Genomic DNA, 19,269 nt, shown 5'->3' with positions numbered 1-19,269 from the left:
AAAAAAGAGAAAAATGTTCTGTTTAACCCTCCTGTTACCTTTACATTTACTAACATAATTTACCCTCGGGGTCAATTTGACCCCAGCAATTAAAACCTCCAGAAAATTATTAGAATTAATATTGCTTCCCAAGTTTAAGTGTGAGGTACTTTATGTTTGTTTGTTGACTACCTAAATAGCCCTTTAAATAAATAAAAAGTTGATATTTCTTATATGTTTGACACAGTGAAAAACAGCCTGGGGTCAAATTGACCCCAAAGAACACCGACATTAAACATTGAATGGGGTCAAATGGACCCGAAAGGTAACAGGAGGGTTAAACATTCTGTTTAGGATGAAGATGTATTAATGTTCCATATGGAAGAAAACTGCTAAATAACTGCTGAGTTGCAGCACCATTGTATAGAAGAATGTATAAATGTATATATCCGTCTTTTGTCATAAATCTCTATGTTCTCACAAAATATACCGAGAATATCGGAAATATGTGATTAATCATGATTAATCCACAGAAACCTGTGATTAATCCGATTAAAAATTGTAATCGTTTCACAGCCCTAATATATATATAGTATTGTGTATGTCACCGTTATTGATCCGAAAAACTATCGCTGCTTCAAATGCAACACCTATTCATACATGTACCCAACTCTCCCTGCAGTACGTCCTACGGTGGGATTTGTGGCTCTCGTGTCATCAAAGTTAACTCTCTCTTTCCCTTTTTTAGATGCAGGTACCCGGGACGTGGTTTGTGCGTGCTGGGCAGACGTGTTTATGCTCCTGGCTACTCTGGTGAGGAGGGACAGCTCGGCCGCGTACCCATCTGTCTCCGCTGCGCTGGGGAGACGCTGGCGGACATTTGCAGGTACACAGAGTCTCTGCTGTGCGTGCGTGTGTGCTTTTATAGCGTGTTATAGCATGAGTGAAAGAAACTATATTAATTATTCTGGTTTAGGCTGCTGAATTGGTTTATAATCATTTGGTATGGATAATTTCTCATTATTTATAATAATAGATTATTGTCTCTTTGGCAACAGTTGGGTATTTCATTTAATTTGAATAGCGCACCACGGTTTAAGAATCAATATCTTGATAAATGACATGAAATCTGGCTGTAAAATAATTTTTCTCCTGAATTTACAAAGAATGGTAATCATCATTAGAGTAATTATGCTGATTGCAGTCAATTACTAAATACCCGGGATTAGCATTTTAGGTATTGTGCAGCTTTAATTACAGTTAAAAAAAATAAACAAAACAAAAAAATCATTCATGTGTATTAACTTCCCTGAACAGATGCTGGGTTAAGATAATTGCATCCTGTCCCTATACTACCTCGACTCCTTCTCGTCTTCCTCTGTGATTAATGGCGCAGCAGGGAAATGTGATGAGTCCAGTAAAAGATGAATGCTGAGCCTTTGTGCTCGTATTTATGTTTGTGTATCCTTGTTTATGGCAGCTGGGTCTCTGCATACACATTCAAATGATCAGTGTGTTCCCCACCGGTGCATACTGCCTCAGTCATGGACAAATATCTGTCAGGGGATTTAGAGAATGGATTTGCCTTTTTTTCTCACTGTGACTTAGTGTGTGTATGTGTATACATATATATATATATTCATATGTGGTTTTTTTTCTGCAGGAACATTATCAGTGTGTGTGAATGAGAAGTTCCCGGACCCTCTTCTCCACACAGTGGCTCTGCAGTTTCTCAGTACAATGTTCACAGTGGAGACAAAGAGTCTGGGAGTAGAGGTCACGACCTCCGACTCTAAACATGCTCCGGCTTTGTCCGACATTGTGATCGGGCCCTCGGCCAGCCAGCTGTGTGAACTGTTACTGCAGGTACGTGGAGGCGGTCATCCGTCTAAGCCTTGATACACAGTGGGAATCACAATAGTCTAAACATGATTTACTTTTCATACACAACAATGTGTGCGCTCATGGCAAAGTTTCAAGAATTCAAAGATGTTGAGTTTGCGATTATGTGTTATGGAATGACACGATGCCCCTCCTTTGACTGTTGATGCCAGAGTTTTGAGAAGAGGACCCTTCAGGACCCTTTGAAGAAGCTGACAGCCAGAGCTCTGATGGCGCTGTTGGCCTGCAGTCCCGCCGCTCAGAACCACGCAGCCAAAGGTGATCCCAAACCTCAGGATCGTACTTGCTCAACACTGCATCTATCTTGTAAAACGACCATTACCACAAGTTCATCTTTTATAAATACAACTCTTCATTTAGGGTGAAATTCACAGTACAATGTCCCATTCTGAACTCTGTCTGTTTCTTAGCGGGTCTCATTGACAGCAGTGTTGAGCAAATGAAGCAAATTTACTCCCAGCTCCTCCTGGAGTCCGTCCAACCCGGAAAGGCTTCCCACCGCAAGAAGGTGAGCAGAGACTGGCTGGACATTTCCAGTCTCATCGTTTCTTTGCTGCCTTTGTTTTTCCCATTGCATAGAATAACAATCTGAAATCAACTTGAATGAGGTTTTTTTCAGACAAATATTCTAAATATCTGTCCGATTCTCAGCAGTCCGTCCTGCTGCTGTTCTGACTGGGTGAAGCGGCCGTGTTTTCAACATATCGCTCTTTGTTTTGTCTTCCTACAGCATCAGGAAGAAGGCTATTTAAAGGATGTCAAGCTAACTGTGGAGATCCTGCGGAATGCTCTTTACCGCAGCGATGAATGCAAAGTGAGCCTCTGCATCTGCCGTTATGTTCTCCACCGCTAATTGTTTTTTAATGGAACCTCGGAGTACAAATGCTGCGCCTGTAAATGAGATTCAGCTAAATGTGCCCGGCCCTGCTAGCATCTGAGCGTGTTTAGCTTCTTAAACCCTGTAATGGCATTACTCAAGGAGCATATCAGCTGATTTTCATCAGCCTTTCTCTGGTGGTCACCTTGCATTAAATAGCTCGACTGCAGCATTTACTCCATCGCGCCATTATTCTCCTCCACGTGTGTTTTTCCTGTACATTTAGGAAAATAGAGAAACGGCAACTACATCTGTGTTTGTGCTGTTGTGTAAAAGATGTGTGCAACGGTATCATGTACATGCCTGTATGTGGGTCTTAATATACGCATGTGTGTGTGTGTGTGTAGGTGGTGGCCACAGATGCTCGCCTCACACTTGCACTATATGCTCTCTGGCCATGGCTACTATTGGATGACCCCACCATGGAGGCGGTGCTGGAGCTTCTGTGCGTCTATACGGCCAACTGCACCACAGGTCTGTGTCTGTGTGTGTGTGTCTCTGTGTGTCTCTGTGTGTGTCTGTGTCTGTCTGTGTGTGTCCTGTGTTTGCGTGCACTGTGCCTGGCCCGTGCCTGCCCATCACTTCTATGTGCAGTTAGCAATCTGACTGAGTCACACACACACACTAAGAGCCCCATTGTCCTCTCCACTGACCACTGAACAACGTTGTTTCTCACTGTTTAAGTCCAGCGCCTGCTTGCCTGCCAGTCACAATGAGCACAGTGTCAGGATCAGGCTGCACGGCAATGTGTTTCAGACCAGTGGAAGAAGATGAGGGAAGCACAAAGCATCTCTCTGTGTTGCCGGAGATATTGGTGTTCCATCATGCTCAAGTAAGAGATGTCTATATGTGGAAATCAGATTAGCAAAAGGCTTGCAGAGAATGAGCTTTCCGAGTTGAGAAAAGGCAAGATTATCGGGGAGGAAACAGTCGGGGGATGTTACTTTGACAAACGGCTCGTGGCCCCTTTGATCTGTTGGTGTGTGATGTCGTTGTGCAAAGGAAGTCAGTTTCATCAGTGAAGGAAGTTCCATGTGCCACGCTTCAGAGAGAGAGAGAGAGAGAGAGAGTGTGTCTGTCTGTCTCTGTTTGAGTAACACCAGTTCCTCAGTGGGTGCGTGGGCTCTGATCTACACACTCTCGCTTTAGACCCCTCATAAGCTGAGGCTGAGGCTCGAGGAGTCATCCCGCCTCAGGCTACCATCTCTTCTCCGGAGACGGCTCCATTGCGACGGCGCCTTTCATCTCCAGTCTCCCGCCTTCATCCCAGGCTTTGTTTGCACTGCTAGTTCAACTCAGATTGTTGTTTTCATCCGTGCCACACAGATTTTAACAGATATTTTTAGAGCAGCCGCGCAATTTGCTCCCACAGACAAAACATTTTTTTAAGGAATGATCATTAAAAAAATGTAGATTTGTAGCAACAGTGGGAACCCCATTGAGTCACATCAGTGAGGGAGATCCATTATAACGCAGCCCTCCTCGTCAGCTCTGCGATAGACGAGCTTTCTTGACAGGTATTGAAATAACCCGGGGCGAACATCAGCATCCGCATGTTGCTGTGTCTTCTCATTCCAGGATTAGTGTAACCAACAAGCTGTCATGTTCTCCAAAACATCAAAGAGGGTCAGACCATGTCTTGTCAAGCTGATCTTCAGCTTGTTGTTTTCAGTATTTTATACGTATTCTAAAGCGGCAGCAATTAGTCAAGTCAGCTGTACTGATGGTGCAGAAAGAGGTATTTGTATGTTACCTATTTGTGTTTACATTTGGGAATGGCCAAGTTGGAAATAATGTGTATGCAGCCTGAGGCTAAATAATTTCCAGAGGAATGTGTTTTCATCACGAGTCAAAGTGCGTTGATAATAAGTGAAGATACAACTGTGAGAGGCAAAGCAACCAGGTGAGACGCCATTGCTTCCAAACTCGATCCGGTGTCTGTTTCCCTGTCTCTCTCAGCAGCTTCGTCTTCATCGCGCCCACCAGGGTGAAGGTAATTCGGTCTCCGTACAAGAATTCTACTCATAATTGTTGTCATTTGGCTCGGCAGCTTTTACAGAAACATGCGAGGAGGAGGAGGAGGAGGAGGAGGAGGAGGAGACGACTAAAGCCACTGGTTGGTCGTTGGTAATTGTGTCAGGATGGGCTTCAGGCAATATTGTGTTTGCACAATGTTCAGAAAGTAACAGCCAAATACAAACATGAGAAGGCATATGTTGCACCCACAATGCACTGCACTGGGTGCTGTCCTTAGTGGGAGAGGACAGAAGAGTTTCTGTTTGCGATGTCGGCACAACGTGTCAATCAGCCGTCCTCTTGATTGGCTGCCTCTGGAATCGGGAGTCTTGCATGTGTCTGTTGCTGTGTGGGAGATGAAGATTGTTCAATGACTCAAACACATCAGCATTATGTAGGAAATGTGAGTTCTCCTTGTTATCTTGAACATTGTTGTTTTTTCCCTCCCAGCATGCAGTTGTGTTTGTGGCGGTGGCCCTACCGCGGCCCCAGGATCTAAAGGCGGCCCTAGTAGCTCTCTGATGCAGTCGGTCATGAAGCTGGCCTCGGGGGTCGCCCCGGACAACGGCCCCGTCCAGAAGCTCTCCTTCCGGCTCTTGGCGAACCTCGCCATGTCCCGCGACTGTCGATGCCTCCTGCAAAAGGTACAAGCCCGGGGCCCGGGGCCTCGGCGTTGGGGACGAGATATGTGGAACACATGCAGTGTGATGGCAAAGTGACAGCAGCGTTGCCTTAGTGACGATGTGTCGAGTGCGATGTGAAGAGCGTCAGTCATTTCCCTAAATGAGGGAAAACTTCAACGCTAAATCCCTTCTTGCTTTTTTGTCATTCTCAGAATAATTTCCTGCAGGCCTTCCTGTTGGTGCCAAGGCCCAAGGCGGGTGGTGTGAAGGCCACCTCGGTTGGGGGGGGTCTACTGGGCCTGTGGCTGAGGCTGCTGGTCAGCCTCTCATTCGCAGAGGACGGCCAGCAGAGCATCTTCAGGGTGACCGGAGCCCTGGAGCTGCTGGCGGACCTGGCGCCACACCGGCACCACGCCCTGCTCACCCTTCACAACCTCTGCTTCTGCCCGGCCAACAAGCCGCACGTCATCGCCAACGGTACGGAAGGGAAGCAGCGGTTGGCTTATTGATCTCCGGCGGGGCGACGAAAGGAGATTCGTTATTGTTAATGTGGCATAATTCTGTGGAACATAATCTTGCCACATCTTGATTTTGCCTCTGTGAAAACCGACCACAGCGGGAGGGAAGCTGCACCAAGTCTGTTGTCGGACAGTCGATTTCTCGTTGGCAATCTTATCGTATTCAAAATGTTGTTTTTTATCACCTGTCCTGCAATTTCTCAGATTGAAGACAGGAAAAAGAGAATCAAAACATTGGATAATAGGTAGTTTTGGTAAACACATTCATTTAAATTAGTCTGAGCGATGCTAGAAGATGTAAGAAGATGAATGCTTCTTCGAGGAGACGACCTCTGTGTTTGTTTCCTGTGCAACGATCACATTTCCTGTGTATGTTGTGTCGTACGATTGTAATTAAACTGGAAATAAGTGACATGACCATATTGCCATTGTAACATATCCACGTGATTAGGTTAAACTGTGACATTAACTCAGCTGATCCAGATGACAAGAGTGGTTTATTAGTTATTTTCACCTAATAATATATCAATATGTTTTGTTATCTTGGTCAACAGTTTTCTATATGTTAATATTTGATGTGTTTTGATAACTATGAATCATTCAAATGGTACAGTTCTTATCGTTTTTAATTAAAATAATTATACTTTCATCACATTGATGTTTTTCCGTCTGTTGATGGAAGCTGATTTCCTGCTTCTATTTGTTTCAGACAAAGCCGTGAAGGTGTTCCTCTGCTGCCTGAACAGCAAAGAGATGGAAACTCGCTCCATGGGCGCATCTGCACTTTGGGCGTTGCTCCATAACAATCAGAGGGTACACACACACACACACACACACACACACACACCCAAGCAGTACCATTTCATTTTATTGCCGGTGCATTTCACTGGCTGGTATTGGAGTTTTTTGGTGATGCATGTCAAATTCTATCACGGCGTGTCTTCATTCGGTCTTCTCCTATAAATATATCCGCTTGAAATATTCATTGTCCCCGCACATGAAGAGAAAATGTGAGGGGACAATGAGCATTTTTTATTCCCTGATTATAAAAAGAATGCTCATCTGCTTTCCTAATCTGTCTTTGTAATTTCCCCTCAAAGGCAAAGACCACTTTGAAGTGTCCCTCTGTTCGATTGAGACTTGAGGAGGCGCGTTCCATCTCCAAGAAGGGTATGCATGTTTTCACTTTGATGAAGACACATGGGCGCCTTGTGCTCCATGTGAACATTAGGTTTTGCATTTCCTAACGCTTTACAATGCTTCTTTTCTCTAAACCACAGACGCAGAGATCAAGCAGGATCCTTTGAGCGCCTACCTGCTGAAGTGCCTTGAAAACCTCTCCCAGCTGCTAAATAACTAATTGTATTAAAATAGTTTTTTGTGTATTATGTTTTATAATGATCAGATATGCATTAATTTTGATATTAAAGTCCCATGTGGCAGATTTTAGCTCCTGCCTTGTTTGGTCTTTTTGCACGGGGACAAACTGAAAGCTAGCATCACACTTTGTGGTGTTTTTACCTTCGCATTGAAAATGAGGAAGGTTATGTTTTGATCGCCGTGTATTTATTTATTTATTTGTATGCGTGTTATTCGCATAACAAAAAAAGTTTTAAACCGAATCGCATGAAATTTGGTGGGGTGATTGGTTATTATCCGGGGACCATTTGATTAGATTTTGGGATCGATTGGATCAAAGGTCAAGGTCATGGATGGTCAAAATCTTCTTTTTACCATAGCACGGTCAATTTTTATCCAATTGGCATGCAACTAATGTTAAGACTGTTTTTGTTCAGGAAGTACATCAGTTCTGGTTTTGAGACACAGCTGTGGCGGAGTGGAGTTAAGCTGCTCTTCAGGTGATTACCAAGAGAAGCGTCCACAGACACTGAGGACGTTGTGTCCACAGGAGGCGGGTCGCTGTGAGGCAGGACTTGAGCGTGGGATGCGTGACGCTCATTTGCCAATATCAGCAGGCGCACATGTTTAATGAAAATGCTCTCATATGGATGTTCAGCAGGCGTCATTTTGTGTCATTTTCGCACGCTAACGTATGCAAATGAGCACCACAAAGTGCAGATGAGGCTGATGTGAACTTCATCAGTTTTGCAGACATTCTGGCGAAGACCGGGACAGTCTTGGCCAAATGTCACGGCAATGTAGCGGAGGTATTTCAATAAATCACACACACACGTGAAAGCAAAGGGCATCACCACAGACATTTATTTTCCAGAAATGTTGAACATCAGTGGAACATTACTTTAATCCATCCAATAGCTTTCAAAATATGTTATTTCTTCATGACAAATGTCAACCTCATGGTGGCGCTATAGAAGAAAAGTTGGGGCTCATAAAATCAATAAGATTCATCCTCTGGGATCCATAAATGTCTCTACAAACCTTCATGGCCATCCATGGATATTGGATGGATATTACAGTCTGAGCTAAAGTGGTGGACAGACTGACATCTTTGTAAACTCACAAACTAAGCATCAATTTAGTTTACATGTACCCCCCCCCCCCCATACATTATATAGACATCAGACATGTTGATGTTTTATGAAATGTCAAAGTACTCAAGTCCTCAGTGAAGGATATAAATGATTGCATGTCGGATGAAAATCATTTGCAGCATTTCAGGTGCAGCTGAGGGGCAATTAAGAAACCGGCAGAGTGGTTCCCAGCGTGCCGCATTATAAGCTTGCCTCCCAGTCCCAGTCCTACTGGTAAGTGCCCCTCTGTGTTGAATGAGCCAGCAGTCGGCTCACATGAAGCCCCCCAGTTGCTCAAGTCTTCCCCTGCAGCCACAGAGCGAGCAGGAAGTGCAGCTCGCCTCTCGCCTCGTCTCATCAATGCAGCTTTCATTCTCCCTCGCTGGGGCAAGATGGAAGCTGTACAAAAGGACCACTGGTACTTCGTGCTACTCTTCTGTCTTCATTTTCCTAAAGGTATGGAGTTGATTTATTTATATTTATATATATATATATATATGTGTGTGTACTAGATTCATGAGTGGTAATGTGTCACAACACAGCACTTTTATTGAAAGTTAAAATTGGGATTCACTTTCTCTCGGTAGGCTGATCTGAAAAGTGAGTAATTTATCAAAGTACTTTTCATGGAGTTTCAGAGGTTTTTATTCTTTCATTCATTATCGGTAATTAAATCTAAGCATTACATTATTTTTTTATTTTTTTAATTGGCAGAGAAGATAGTAGGACATCTTGTTGTTGTGAGTTTTGCAAGACTAAACTCTCCCGAGGGCATCAGTGGATTTTAAATCAATTGTTGTTCGGCTCTGATAAAAGGCTTAAAAACTTGGAAACTTGAGCAACACGATTGTCAGTTTTTGTGTCGTGGCTCAAATGAGCTTAAATACCACAGCTGTGAATGTGTGACTCTTCAAGGAGGGGGATATTTAGGGTGTGAAATACGGCCTTGTCTTGCTCTGTAATACAGGAGTAAAGATGATGTCTTCGTATTACTTTTAGAATATTCATATGTAATAAATCAGCTATAATACAATCCTACAAATTGTTATTCTTGTGGGTGATTTAGAGATATTATTGACATAGTTCTGCACCTTTATCAGTCATAATTCCTAGATTCTGTCAAGATTCTGATTTAACAGAAAAATGCACTTCATCTAGTTGCTGTCCAGCAGATGGAGACCGCTCCGGTCCGCCTGGAGGAGGGGATGGTTCTCAACTGTTTGTGCCCCTGGGACGGCAGCCTCAGCATGGTGTCCTGGAACAAAGTACCGGACAAGGATCCGATAGCCATTTTACATCCAGAGTATGGAGTGACCTTTGCTCACCAATACCGGGAGAGGATCGACTTCCTGCGGACCACGCCGATGGATGGAAGCATTTCCATGACGAATGTAACTCACCAGGATATCGGGGTCTACCACTGCTCGGTTCAGACCTTCCCCCAAGGCCCCTGGACAAGAAACATTCAGGTGGAAGACTTAGGTAAAAGATGGCAGAAAATGTTCAGGTGGAAATCTTTAATTCGAATGCCCCGCTGGATGATGTTGGAAATTAAACGTTATAGATTCTTTCATTTAATTGAGGCCTTTAGATTTCTGTCTTTCATTGACGAGCTCCTTCCAGTGTGTCATCCACCTTCCTGTGTTCACAGATGAGCCCCCAGAGGAAAACGACGGCACAGAGCCGCCCAGTCCAGAGGGGATCAAGACCGACACAGAGTTGGTGGCAGAGCCAAACGTCAACCTGACCATCAGCTGTAACCACGAGCACAATGGTACCATCTACCAGGTCATTTTGGAGAGGATGCCGCATGGCCAGCCCTGGGGCATCATCGGAGTGTGTAAGCAGGTGGAAGGGGGCCTGTTGAGCGAGGACTACAGCGACAGGGGCCACGTCAGCTGTACAGACAGCCTGGATGTCAGTCTGCACCTGACAGCTGTGGTGCAGGAAGATGGCGGTTTCTACCGCTGTAGCTTCAGCACAGATGCAGGGTGGCAGACCACCACTGTGCTGCTCACTGTGCCACCTCCAGGTACAACGACAGACATCATGCAGGAGTTAAAATACTATATTTATATATAATTACATATATATGTATATATATAGATTTAGATATATACAGGACTGTCTCAGAAAATTAGAATATTGTGATAAAGTTCTTTATTTTCTGTAATGCAATTAAAAAAAACAAAATTCATGCATTCTGGATTCATTACAAATCAACTGGAATATTGCAAGCCTTTTATTCTTTTAATATTGCTGATTATGGCTTACAGCTTAAGAAAACTCTAAAATCCTATCTCATAAAATTTGAATATTTCCTCAGACCAAGTTAAAAAAAAGATTTTTAACAGCAAAACAAAATCAAACATTTGAAAATATGTTTCCAGGTGTTTCGAGTTAATTAGACGATTCAAGTGATTTGTTTAATACCCTACTAGTATACTTTTTCATGATATTCTAATATTTAGAGATAGGATATTTGAGTTTTCTTAAGCTGTAAGCCATAATCAGCAATATTAAAAGAATAAAAGGCTTGCAATATTTCAGTTGATTTGTAATGAATCCAGAATGCATGACATTTTTGTTTTTTTAATTGCATTACAGAAAATAAAGAACTTTATCACAATATTCTAATTTTCTGAGACAGTCCTGTATATACAGTATATATTTATGTATGTTATTTATTTATTCACATATATTTATATGTATAATATATATATATGTATATACACTACCGCTCAAAAGTTTGGGGTCACTTAGAAATGTCTTTATTTTTCAAAGAAAAGCACTTTTTTCATTAAAGATAACATTAAATTAATAAAAAATACACTCTATACATTGTTAATGTGGTAAATAAATATTCAAGGTGGAAGTGTCTGGTTTCTAATGAAATATCTCCATAGGTGTATAGAGGCCCATTTCCATCAACTATCACTCCAGTGTTCTAATGGTACATTGTGTTTGCTAATCACCTTAGAAGACTAATGTCTGATTAGAAAACCCTTGTGAAATTATGCTAGCACAGCTGAAAACAGTTATGCTGGTGATATAAGCTATACAACTGGCCTTCCTTTGAGCTTGAAGTTTGTAGAACAAAATTAATACTTCAAATATTAATCATTATTTCTAACCTTGTCCATGTCTTGACTACATTTTATATTCATTTGATAAATAAAAGTGTGATTTTTCATGGAAGACACAAAATTGTCTGGGTGACCCCAAACTTTTGAACGGTAGTGTATGTATATATATATATGTGTATATGTATATATGTATATATTCAATTCAGTTTATTTTGTACAGCCCAAAATCACAAATTACTAGTTTGCCTCAGAGGGTTTACATTCAAGGCCTGATGATGAATTGTTTCATACTTTAAATGATTTATGAATGCTATGTCTATTGATGAAACATAATTAATACAATAAAACATTGCTTCTCATGGAAATCTCAAATAATTCAGCAAACTGCAACAGACTCGCACCTGCTGAAACATAACATCCTGTGGGGCGTATGTGAAATGTGTGTGACCAGGGAGGTGTGTGTGTGTCTCCACACTGTGTGTTTGCTTTGATGTGATCTCTGAGTCGGAAGCAAAGAATGCGTCTGAAATATATTGTGGCATTTACCAAAAATACTTTCATATCCATTTTTGTTATTTTCTCTCATTTGTAGGTGGATTCAGCCTATCCTTGTACATGATATATATTTATATTGCGGCTGGAGCTGCTGGGCTTATTCTACTCATTGTTGTCATCATACTAGCATTGAAGCACAGGTAAGATGTCACAAATATTGATTGCATATATATATATATTTAACAGATTTCATGCCAATTCATCCTGGAGTGGTCGAGACATTTCAGTGAAAACCACATCTTCTAGGATCATGGGAGAGGGAAAGTCCTGGGATCTTTTCAGGATTTATTGTCTAGCACCTATAAATGTCTGAACTAAATGTTGTAAATGCCAATTTGTTGAAGTAGTAGATACTTCCACCTCTGGTGGTGCAAGATAAGTATCAAATTGAATGGCAATGCATCCAGTAGTTGTTGAGACATTTCACTAAATAAACAAATGTCATCTTCAAGGTGGTGCTAGAGCAGCGGTTCCAAAACTATGACTTGTTTAGAGGTACACCAACTGTCAGACTGACATCAAACCAACATCCACCTAACAACTCGCTGCCAGCATTGCTACAAATGTGATTTTCCTATGATTATTGGTTCTTTCAGAAGAAAACTCCTCTAAAAGTAATCCTGTTTTTTTTCTTTGTTGCAACTTCTTTATATCTGTCCATTAACCATGACAGGAAGAAGAACCGGAGAGAGGAGTACCGAGTCCAACTGCACCCATCTCAGAGACAGGTGAGCCTCACATTAGTCATCATCTCTACTCTTGTCTTCATGCTGGACTCTTTCCAGGCCCTCCCTAACCTCCTCTTCAGACATGCACTCAATTATAAAACCGTTACACTTTATTAATAAGCCCATTCTGTCATGTAACTAGCTACACTGTATTTATGCTTGCTGCCTTAAAACTAATGCTGTTTACGACAACTCACAGTGTGACGCTTTTTGGATAATGTATATTTATAGTAATCCTTTCAGGATATTTAATTTGACTGAATATAACTTAATTGAAGTCTATCTGTTTATTCTTTGTGATGTAAAAAATAAAACACAACTGAAACATATTGAGGTAATTTTATATCGTCATAAAGAGCAAATTTCCACCCATTTAGACGGACATTTTTTAAACTTTTTGCTCTATCACCTGTGACATTTCCTTTTCTAACACTTCATACACTAATAAAATCTACCTCATATTCACAGCCAAACCTCTATGAGAACATCTCTGTGTGTCCCAGGATGGCGAAGAAGTCCAGGCATATAAAGAGTTGCCCGCTTTATGCCAACCTGCCGCCTGTGCGATCACACACAACCAAACGTCAGCTCTGTGATAAATGAGCATACATAAATAGGATGTATCATGTCATGTGAATGTGTATTTTATTTTTTTACAAACAAAACAGATTCATCTACACTTGTGCACATTCTCTATTTTAGCCACATCAATATTCCATCATGGAAAGATGAAAACATGTTTTTTTTAAATCCCAAACTGAAGCTGTCATTCACATCAGTATTCAGACTCTTAGCTGTGACCAGGTGCATCCTGTTTGCTCTAATTATCCCTGAGAGGTTCTGGAGCTTGATTGGAGTCCACCTGTGACTAATTGCATTGATTGGACACAGTTTAGAAAGGTCTCACTCTGCGTGTCACTTCGGCAACACAGTGTGCAAAGCAGTCTGAATACCTTTCTGAATGAACATATATTATCAAGCGCTAATTCTAATTATTTCTTCTGGATAAGACGCACACTGATTATTATTCATGTTGTGGTTCAGCATGACTTAACAAGCTGGTGCTCATGTAAGCCTCAGAGAGCTGACGGGTTTGTTTGTGTCCAACCCCGCTCCCACTAATTAAATATATTGTGTCCTTCATAATTACTGTTAAGGAAATTGTTTGTTTTGTGCAAAAACAATATTTGACAGTAACCGTTATGCAGACAAAATCCTGTATAATCATTCTTTTCACTTCCCTAAAGCCCAGAGTAAAACGATTGACAAAAGCCTGTGTAATTGCTCTCCTTTTACTTTCATCCCTCCTGGTTTCCATTCAAAGCTTGACAATGACGTCTAATCATTTAACGGAAAAGAAAGGCAGTCACTCAGCACTGTACCATCACTTGAGACTCTCGCTTTCCCCCAAAGGGCTCTCCGTCTAGGATGGCTGCATTCTCGTTACAGCATGCTCTTATTGTGAAAGCTAAACCCTAATTAGATAACCCTGAGCTTTAGTTTCCAGCTCCTTATTTGTCTATCAACTGTTTGTTGGTGAATGTGTTGCTTCCAGTTTTACTCTGCGTTTCTGAAAATATAATTGAAAAGTCTTTTTTTTAATGATAAGCTGTCATGTTTTCCAAGTAATATTTATTTTGTTACATTTCTTAGCTCTAGGCTTCTGTAAATAAATATTTAAGGTTTTTTGTAGTTCTATTAAGCTGTGTTGTTTATGTGTAATGTGATTCATTTATCTCCATAGAAATGGAGGCAGTGGCAGAGGCAGTAATGGAGACGCAGGCTATCCTGCTAGGAAACGAGACAAATGTGGACAAGCTAGATATGTGAAACTTAGAGGGACAATATAGTTGGAACCACACATTTTTACCCCCAATGTCTCATCTTGATGCTTCTAACAAAACGGAAGAAGCTGCAACTGTTTGTTTGACTGATATTGTAATGCTGTGTGTTCCCAGCAGTACTGATGTGTGTGACTGGAGATACTCCCATGTGGTATAAATAAAACAACGTCATAGCCACTAGCTCGCTGATTTCTTGTGAACAAGATGAAAAAAAATCCGAAAAGAAAGGAAACCAAATTATCTTTGTGTTGTTTGCGTGCTGGAATCTTATAGTTCTGGAAATTTGCGTATTCACTTTTCTGCCAAGTCGGATGAGAAGAATAATCCCACTCACATGTAACTAAATAGGGAGGAAGCAGCACCGCATACAGCACGGGTAACAGGGTAAACAAGGTCAGGTATAACGGCACGGCAGAAGCGCACTAGTTTTGTTATATTTAGTTTGTTTAATCTGTACGTGTAAAAATGACATTTATGAAAGCGGATTCTTCCAGTGTGAACTTTCAGCTCGAGTATCACCTTGACGGCAGAGGTCACGTGCCTTCATACGCACGTGTGACCGGGCCTTTATGATCTAAAAATGTATCTATTGATTTAAAAGGACTAAAGTCATTTTATTGGGAGGATTGTTTTTATCACTGACCAAAATATGCAGAAATCCACCCAGCCACACAACAAAAAGAATCCTGCACTGTGAAATATGATCTCCGAGTGGCTCATAGGGATAGATGGTTTCTTGTTATTGACGTGGGATTTATTCGCACATAATCTCTTGCATTTGGTCTGAGAAATACTACTGCTAACTTTATTTATTTAACAGCCGTTTTAATCTTCTTATATATCTCTTGGCAAGAAAGCAAATAAGTATTTCTCAAGATGTCGCACAATTCCACCAACGCTACTCACCTTGCATTCAACATGACTATTAGCCGATAAATTATGCCGATACACGATAGAACATTCAATTTATTATCTTTTTGTCATCAAAAACATTACATATGTACATTTAGTGAAAACTGTAGTCCTACACTCAATGTTTTCAAAGTGCTATTAACATAATATGACGGGACCAGAACACAAAAGTTGATGGACACAAACAAAATCAATAATCCTAGTAACAAGAACAGCAATCGGACACATCATACCTACGTACATAACAAACATAATGTACCAATGATAAACGGCCGACTCAAACTGTCTCCAGTCTTCTCAGTGTTGCTCTGATGCTCCGGATGAAGTGGAACTATTAAACACACATGTATGAACCACACTGGAGCCAAGACTCAGGACAACTAGGGCAGAAATGTAGCCAGATGTGCCAACAGCTGTCCTTCCTCATACGGCACTTTGTTCCAGGCTAAAATGAATATGAAGGTCGAGTTCTTTCAATTACAATATACAAAATAAAGTGACTGACGGCAAAACTAAACTTTAACCCAAGGTAAGAGCTTTCAGCTCCAGTTCTACAGGAATATTTTAGCAACAACAAAACACATTATATATATTTGACATTAAAGGACTGCTTTGCTGCCTCAAACTGATTGTCATTGGATCGTTTTCACAATTTCAAAGTTGCTGCTGGAATTTATGGGTTCTTGCCGCCTTTGACGTAACCAAAAAATAAAAAATAAAAACACTTATCACAAATAGTGAACAAGAGGAACACGTGTCTGCTGACGGTCACCAATAGGAAACGAGTGTCCTTCTCACCTTTCTAAAAGAGCTGTGGCTCGGTTTTACTCTATGTATTTGGGGTCAGATGGCATGTCACAGCTGGTTGGACAGTATTTAAGAGGAACTGAAGACTTTTCTAAATCTGTTGAAGCCAAACTGCACAATTGTAAACTCAAAGCCCAAAGCCGTTGCCTTGGTTAGCTCTCGAACTCTGCGGTCTGTGTCGGAAAGGCACTTCTTACACGAGGAGGACACTGCAGAGAATGTTGTCGTCACACACACTGTGATAAATGTTCCCTAAATGCCACAGAAAAAATGTACTGAAAATATTTAATAGGTTTTCTGTTGATTTTGTCTATTTCAGTGACAACCACCACTAATAGCCTTTCTTTATAGTTTCTACACAGCTGCTGATGAAAAAAAAAATGATAAACTGTATTTCTTGGACAATCTGGGGGAAACATTTTGTCGATGCGAAGATAGAAGATATCGGCCTTCTCATCTAATTCTCAACAAGAAAGCAAATTTCCTATATAAAACTCTTCCTTTCATGACGGTTCCCTATGTTGTGTATTTTAATGAGCACACATTTTATCAGCGAAATGCAGCTCACGATACTAATATCTTTTCTAAATTTGAATATTATATGAATATACCAGCTGGGCTAAAAAATCCCCATGATTTTGTTGCCACGATCCACTTTGGATTCCCGTGTCGTGATGAGCTGCTGCTGCGTTTAACGCTCCTCATCAGGTCACCAACGTCTCGCTTCTCTCCTTTTTGTCAATGAGTTATCGGGATATGAGGCGGGAGAAGAGCTCGAACAAATGTATGCTTGGCAGTTTAAAGTAGAGGCTGTGAGAAGGTGGCTCTCCGCCATCTCCCATGTCGTTACCTTTCTGAATGACTTTTTCCCTTTGCTGGTTGTAACTGATTCAGGGCGTGAGCTGATTCATCACCGCCGCCGAAGTCGAGCTGTTTCTACGTCAGACGTTGACCACGTTCACATTCTAGAGAGGGAGCAAAGTACAGTGAGCTTGGGAGGATTAAGTGTCAAAAATGGTGCCGTCTCTCTTAACATGGTTGCTGAGGCTGCACATCGTTGGAATGAGTTGTGTGTGATTTCATCAATTTGCAGAACAATAGCTTCTTTCTTTGAATTTGACACCGTTTTACAATGTTTGTACCTCTTACCTCTCAGCAGTGGTTCAAAGAAAATGAGGTCCTGCTGGCTCTAACAGCAAAATGACAACATAAAACACATTTAAACTACACTTACAGGATTTTTGGTGCAATCTTTGAAGCTACACCACACACAAAAAGATCCTTCTCAGGATCCATGTCATGTGTCAGTTGCTCTACAGTTGACACTATTGTTTAAGTATCACCAGGAAATAATATATTACACATGTCACTATACATATTTCTACAGTGGGCAAAGTGTCCGCTTTAGGTGGACCAGCTCTTTGTCATTGGAGGGGTCTCAGGCTGCAGCTGGATGCAGGGCCACTAGAGGGCGACGGTGCCTGCTCCTGGTGCCGGCTCTCCTCCTGTTCGTCACACAGAAAGCTGGGGAACGTCTGGGCTCGAGGGATAAAAGTCAATGTCAGGCCGCTTCCTGTGGGAAATAAGTGGAGAGAGTGTAAATGAAGCACTTCTTTTTAGCCAAATAAATCACGTTCATCCGTCTCACTTCACTGGATCTTCCTTCTCGACAACGTGTCCTGTTTTCTGAGACAATATATTTATGGTGCAACTGTTGCTTAGCTACTGCTCACGTTGATGCCTTCATATACCAATGAAGATGACCAGAATAACCGAGGCCGTTCTTCATTTACGTGAGATGATATTTTAAAGCTCAGTGATGTAGGCGGTTCTCAGATCGCAAAATAAAAAGAATAGTGCAATAGTTTGATGGACTTTGAACCTCAAAGAAACAAGTTCCTTGTCAGATTGACGCATGCCGTCTCATCTTGTTGGGCTGTCTGCTGTTTCCCCTCTTTCCCCGCTCGCTCCCTCTCCACCTCAATACAAATGAATTGGACCAATTTGTTCTGCAGTTCATATTGGTTAACTGTGCTGAGAGGGAGTAATGGACACTTGTGGGTGGAGGGCTGTTCTGTGCAACCGAGAGACCATTAATAATATATTAGAATGCTGTTTGGTGCACGGCGAGGCAGGTTGAGGATGAAGTGGCTGGCAGGCCGCTGATCATGCACCGAACAAGGAGGAAGTGGCCAGTGATTCATATTTAAAAAGGCACAAAACCTAACAGCACTGTTATCAACGTATAGCATATACGGTCCCAATTAATACAGCTGGCTTAGACAAATTGCTGCAGGTCAATACACTTCGAATCAATTTACCTCCAGAGGTTAATTGAAATTTGATTAACAAATTAAAATTTGACTTTGTCTTCAATAAGCCGTCTTCTCTCAAGGCCACATCAACAAAATCGACGAGGAGATCATTTTATGTTCTGCTTGTGTTGCTGAAGTGCTTATTAACAAATACGATTTTAAGCTGCGCAAATCAATCATAATACAGCGAACACACACACACATATTCCTGTGTGTGTACTCAGCAGCACCAACCAGTCACGCTGCCACCACAGGGAATCGGGCTCAGGCCGTGAGACGCACTGCCAGCTCACCACGGCGTGGAATATAAAACATGACCCAGTCAGCCTGGCAAACAATGTCTAGCGTCTGTGTGTATGTGTGTCAGAGCCACAGAAAAGGGTGTGAATAGAAACGATGTACAAGAAAGACAATGAGAAGGAGAAACACAGAAAAGGCATTTCCTGTGTGAGTTAAGGGGACATTTTGCCGGAGGAAGCACAGAGGGGCGGGTGTGGGTGAGAGGATGAGATCACGACAGTACCAGCCATAACAGGTGAGTCACACACACCCACACACACACACACACACCAGTATTTCTCTTCCTCCACTACCTGAAATGAAGTTACAGTTTTA

The 19,269-nt window shown here is 41.7% G+C and overlaps 3 protein-coding genes and 1 long non-coding RNA gene across 10 annotated transcripts in view; 2 read left to right on the top strand and 2 right to left on the bottom strand.

Moving 5' to 3' along the window:
- Positions 1 to 7,364, top strand: part of rttn (rotatin) — a 30,655-nt gene extending 23,291 nt beyond the window's left edge. For 4 of the 5 annotated variants that reach the window (XM_056433894.1, XM_056433893.1, XM_056433892.1 and 1 more), the window contains 11 exons: positions 728 to 865; positions 1,643 to 1,845; positions 2,034 to 2,139; positions 2,292 to 2,389; positions 2,612 to 2,695; positions 3,106 to 3,232; positions 5,225 to 5,418; positions 5,610 to 5,874; positions 6,625 to 6,728; positions 7,016 to 7,085; positions 7,196 to 7,364. In XM_056433894.1, the coding sequence (XP_056289869.1) occupies positions 728 to 865; positions 1,643 to 1,845; positions 2,034 to 2,139; positions 2,292 to 2,389; positions 2,612 to 2,695; positions 3,106 to 3,232; positions 5,225 to 5,418; positions 5,610 to 5,874; positions 6,625 to 6,728; positions 7,016 to 7,085; positions 7,196 to 7,275 (1,469 nt within the window). In that variant the 3' untranslated portion in view covers positions 7,276 to 7,364. Of the gene's footprint in view, positions 1 to 727; positions 866 to 1,642; positions 1,846 to 2,033; positions 2,140 to 2,291; positions 2,390 to 2,611; positions 2,696 to 3,105; positions 3,233 to 3,442; positions 3,591 to 5,224; positions 5,419 to 5,609; positions 5,875 to 6,624; positions 6,729 to 7,015; positions 7,086 to 7,195 lie in introns of those variants that run through there. The other variant, XR_008834039.1, reaches the window with a different exon arrangement.
- A 751-nt stretch (positions 7,365 to 8,115) lies between these two features.
- Positions 8,116 to 9,585, bottom strand: LOC130206368 (uncharacterized). Its single transcript, XR_008834098.1, has 2 exons — positions 9,499 to 9,585; positions 8,116 to 9,363 (listed from the first exon to the last, which is right to left on the bottom strand). It is a non-coding gene; the product is annotated as an uncharacterized LOC130206368 (long non-coding RNA).
- Positions 8,121 to 14,797, top strand: cd226 (CD226 molecule). 3 transcript variants are annotated; one of them, XM_056434298.1, is made up of 6 exons: positions 8,121 to 8,863; positions 9,566 to 9,889; positions 10,059 to 10,439; positions 12,086 to 12,188; positions 12,722 to 12,776; positions 14,521 to 14,797. In XM_056434298.1, the coding sequence occupies exons 1-6, from the start codon at positions 8,800 to 8,802 to the stop codon at positions 14,545 to 14,547; spliced, it is 954 nt and encodes a 317-aa protein (XP_056290273.1). In that variant the 5' UTR covers positions 8,121 to 8,799; the 3' UTR covers positions 14,548 to 14,797. The 3 variants fall into 3 exon arrangements, with proteins under 3 accessions (XP_056290273.1, XP_056290275.1, XP_056290274.1); XM_056434300.1 differs by having other exon boundaries at positions 13,245 to 14,797; XM_056434299.1 differs by lacking the exon at positions 8,121 to 8,863 and having other exon boundaries at positions 9,358 to 9,889.
- Positions 14,798 to 15,568: 771 nt separating this feature from the next.
- The window catches only part of dok6 (docking protein 6), a 45,153-nt gene continuing 41,452 nt past the window's right edge, over positions 15,569 to 19,269 (bottom strand). Inside the window, 1 exon segment of the mRNA XM_056434301.1 lies at positions 15,569 to 17,912. Within this exon segment, the coding sequence (XP_056290276.1) occupies positions 17,764 to 17,912 (149 nt within the window). The 3' untranslated portion in view covers positions 15,569 to 17,763.

Source organism: Pseudoliparis swirei, chromosome 16 (genome assembly GCF_029220125.1).
Source record: "Pseudoliparis swirei isolate HS2019 ecotype Mariana Trench chromosome 16, NWPU_hadal_v1, whole genome shotgun sequence".
NCBI lineage: Eukaryota > Metazoa > Chordata > Actinopteri > Perciformes > Liparidae > Pseudoliparis > Pseudoliparis swirei.
The sequence above is the reverse complement of the archived record's forward strand: the minus strand, read 5'-3'. Positions and strand labels throughout refer to the sequence as shown.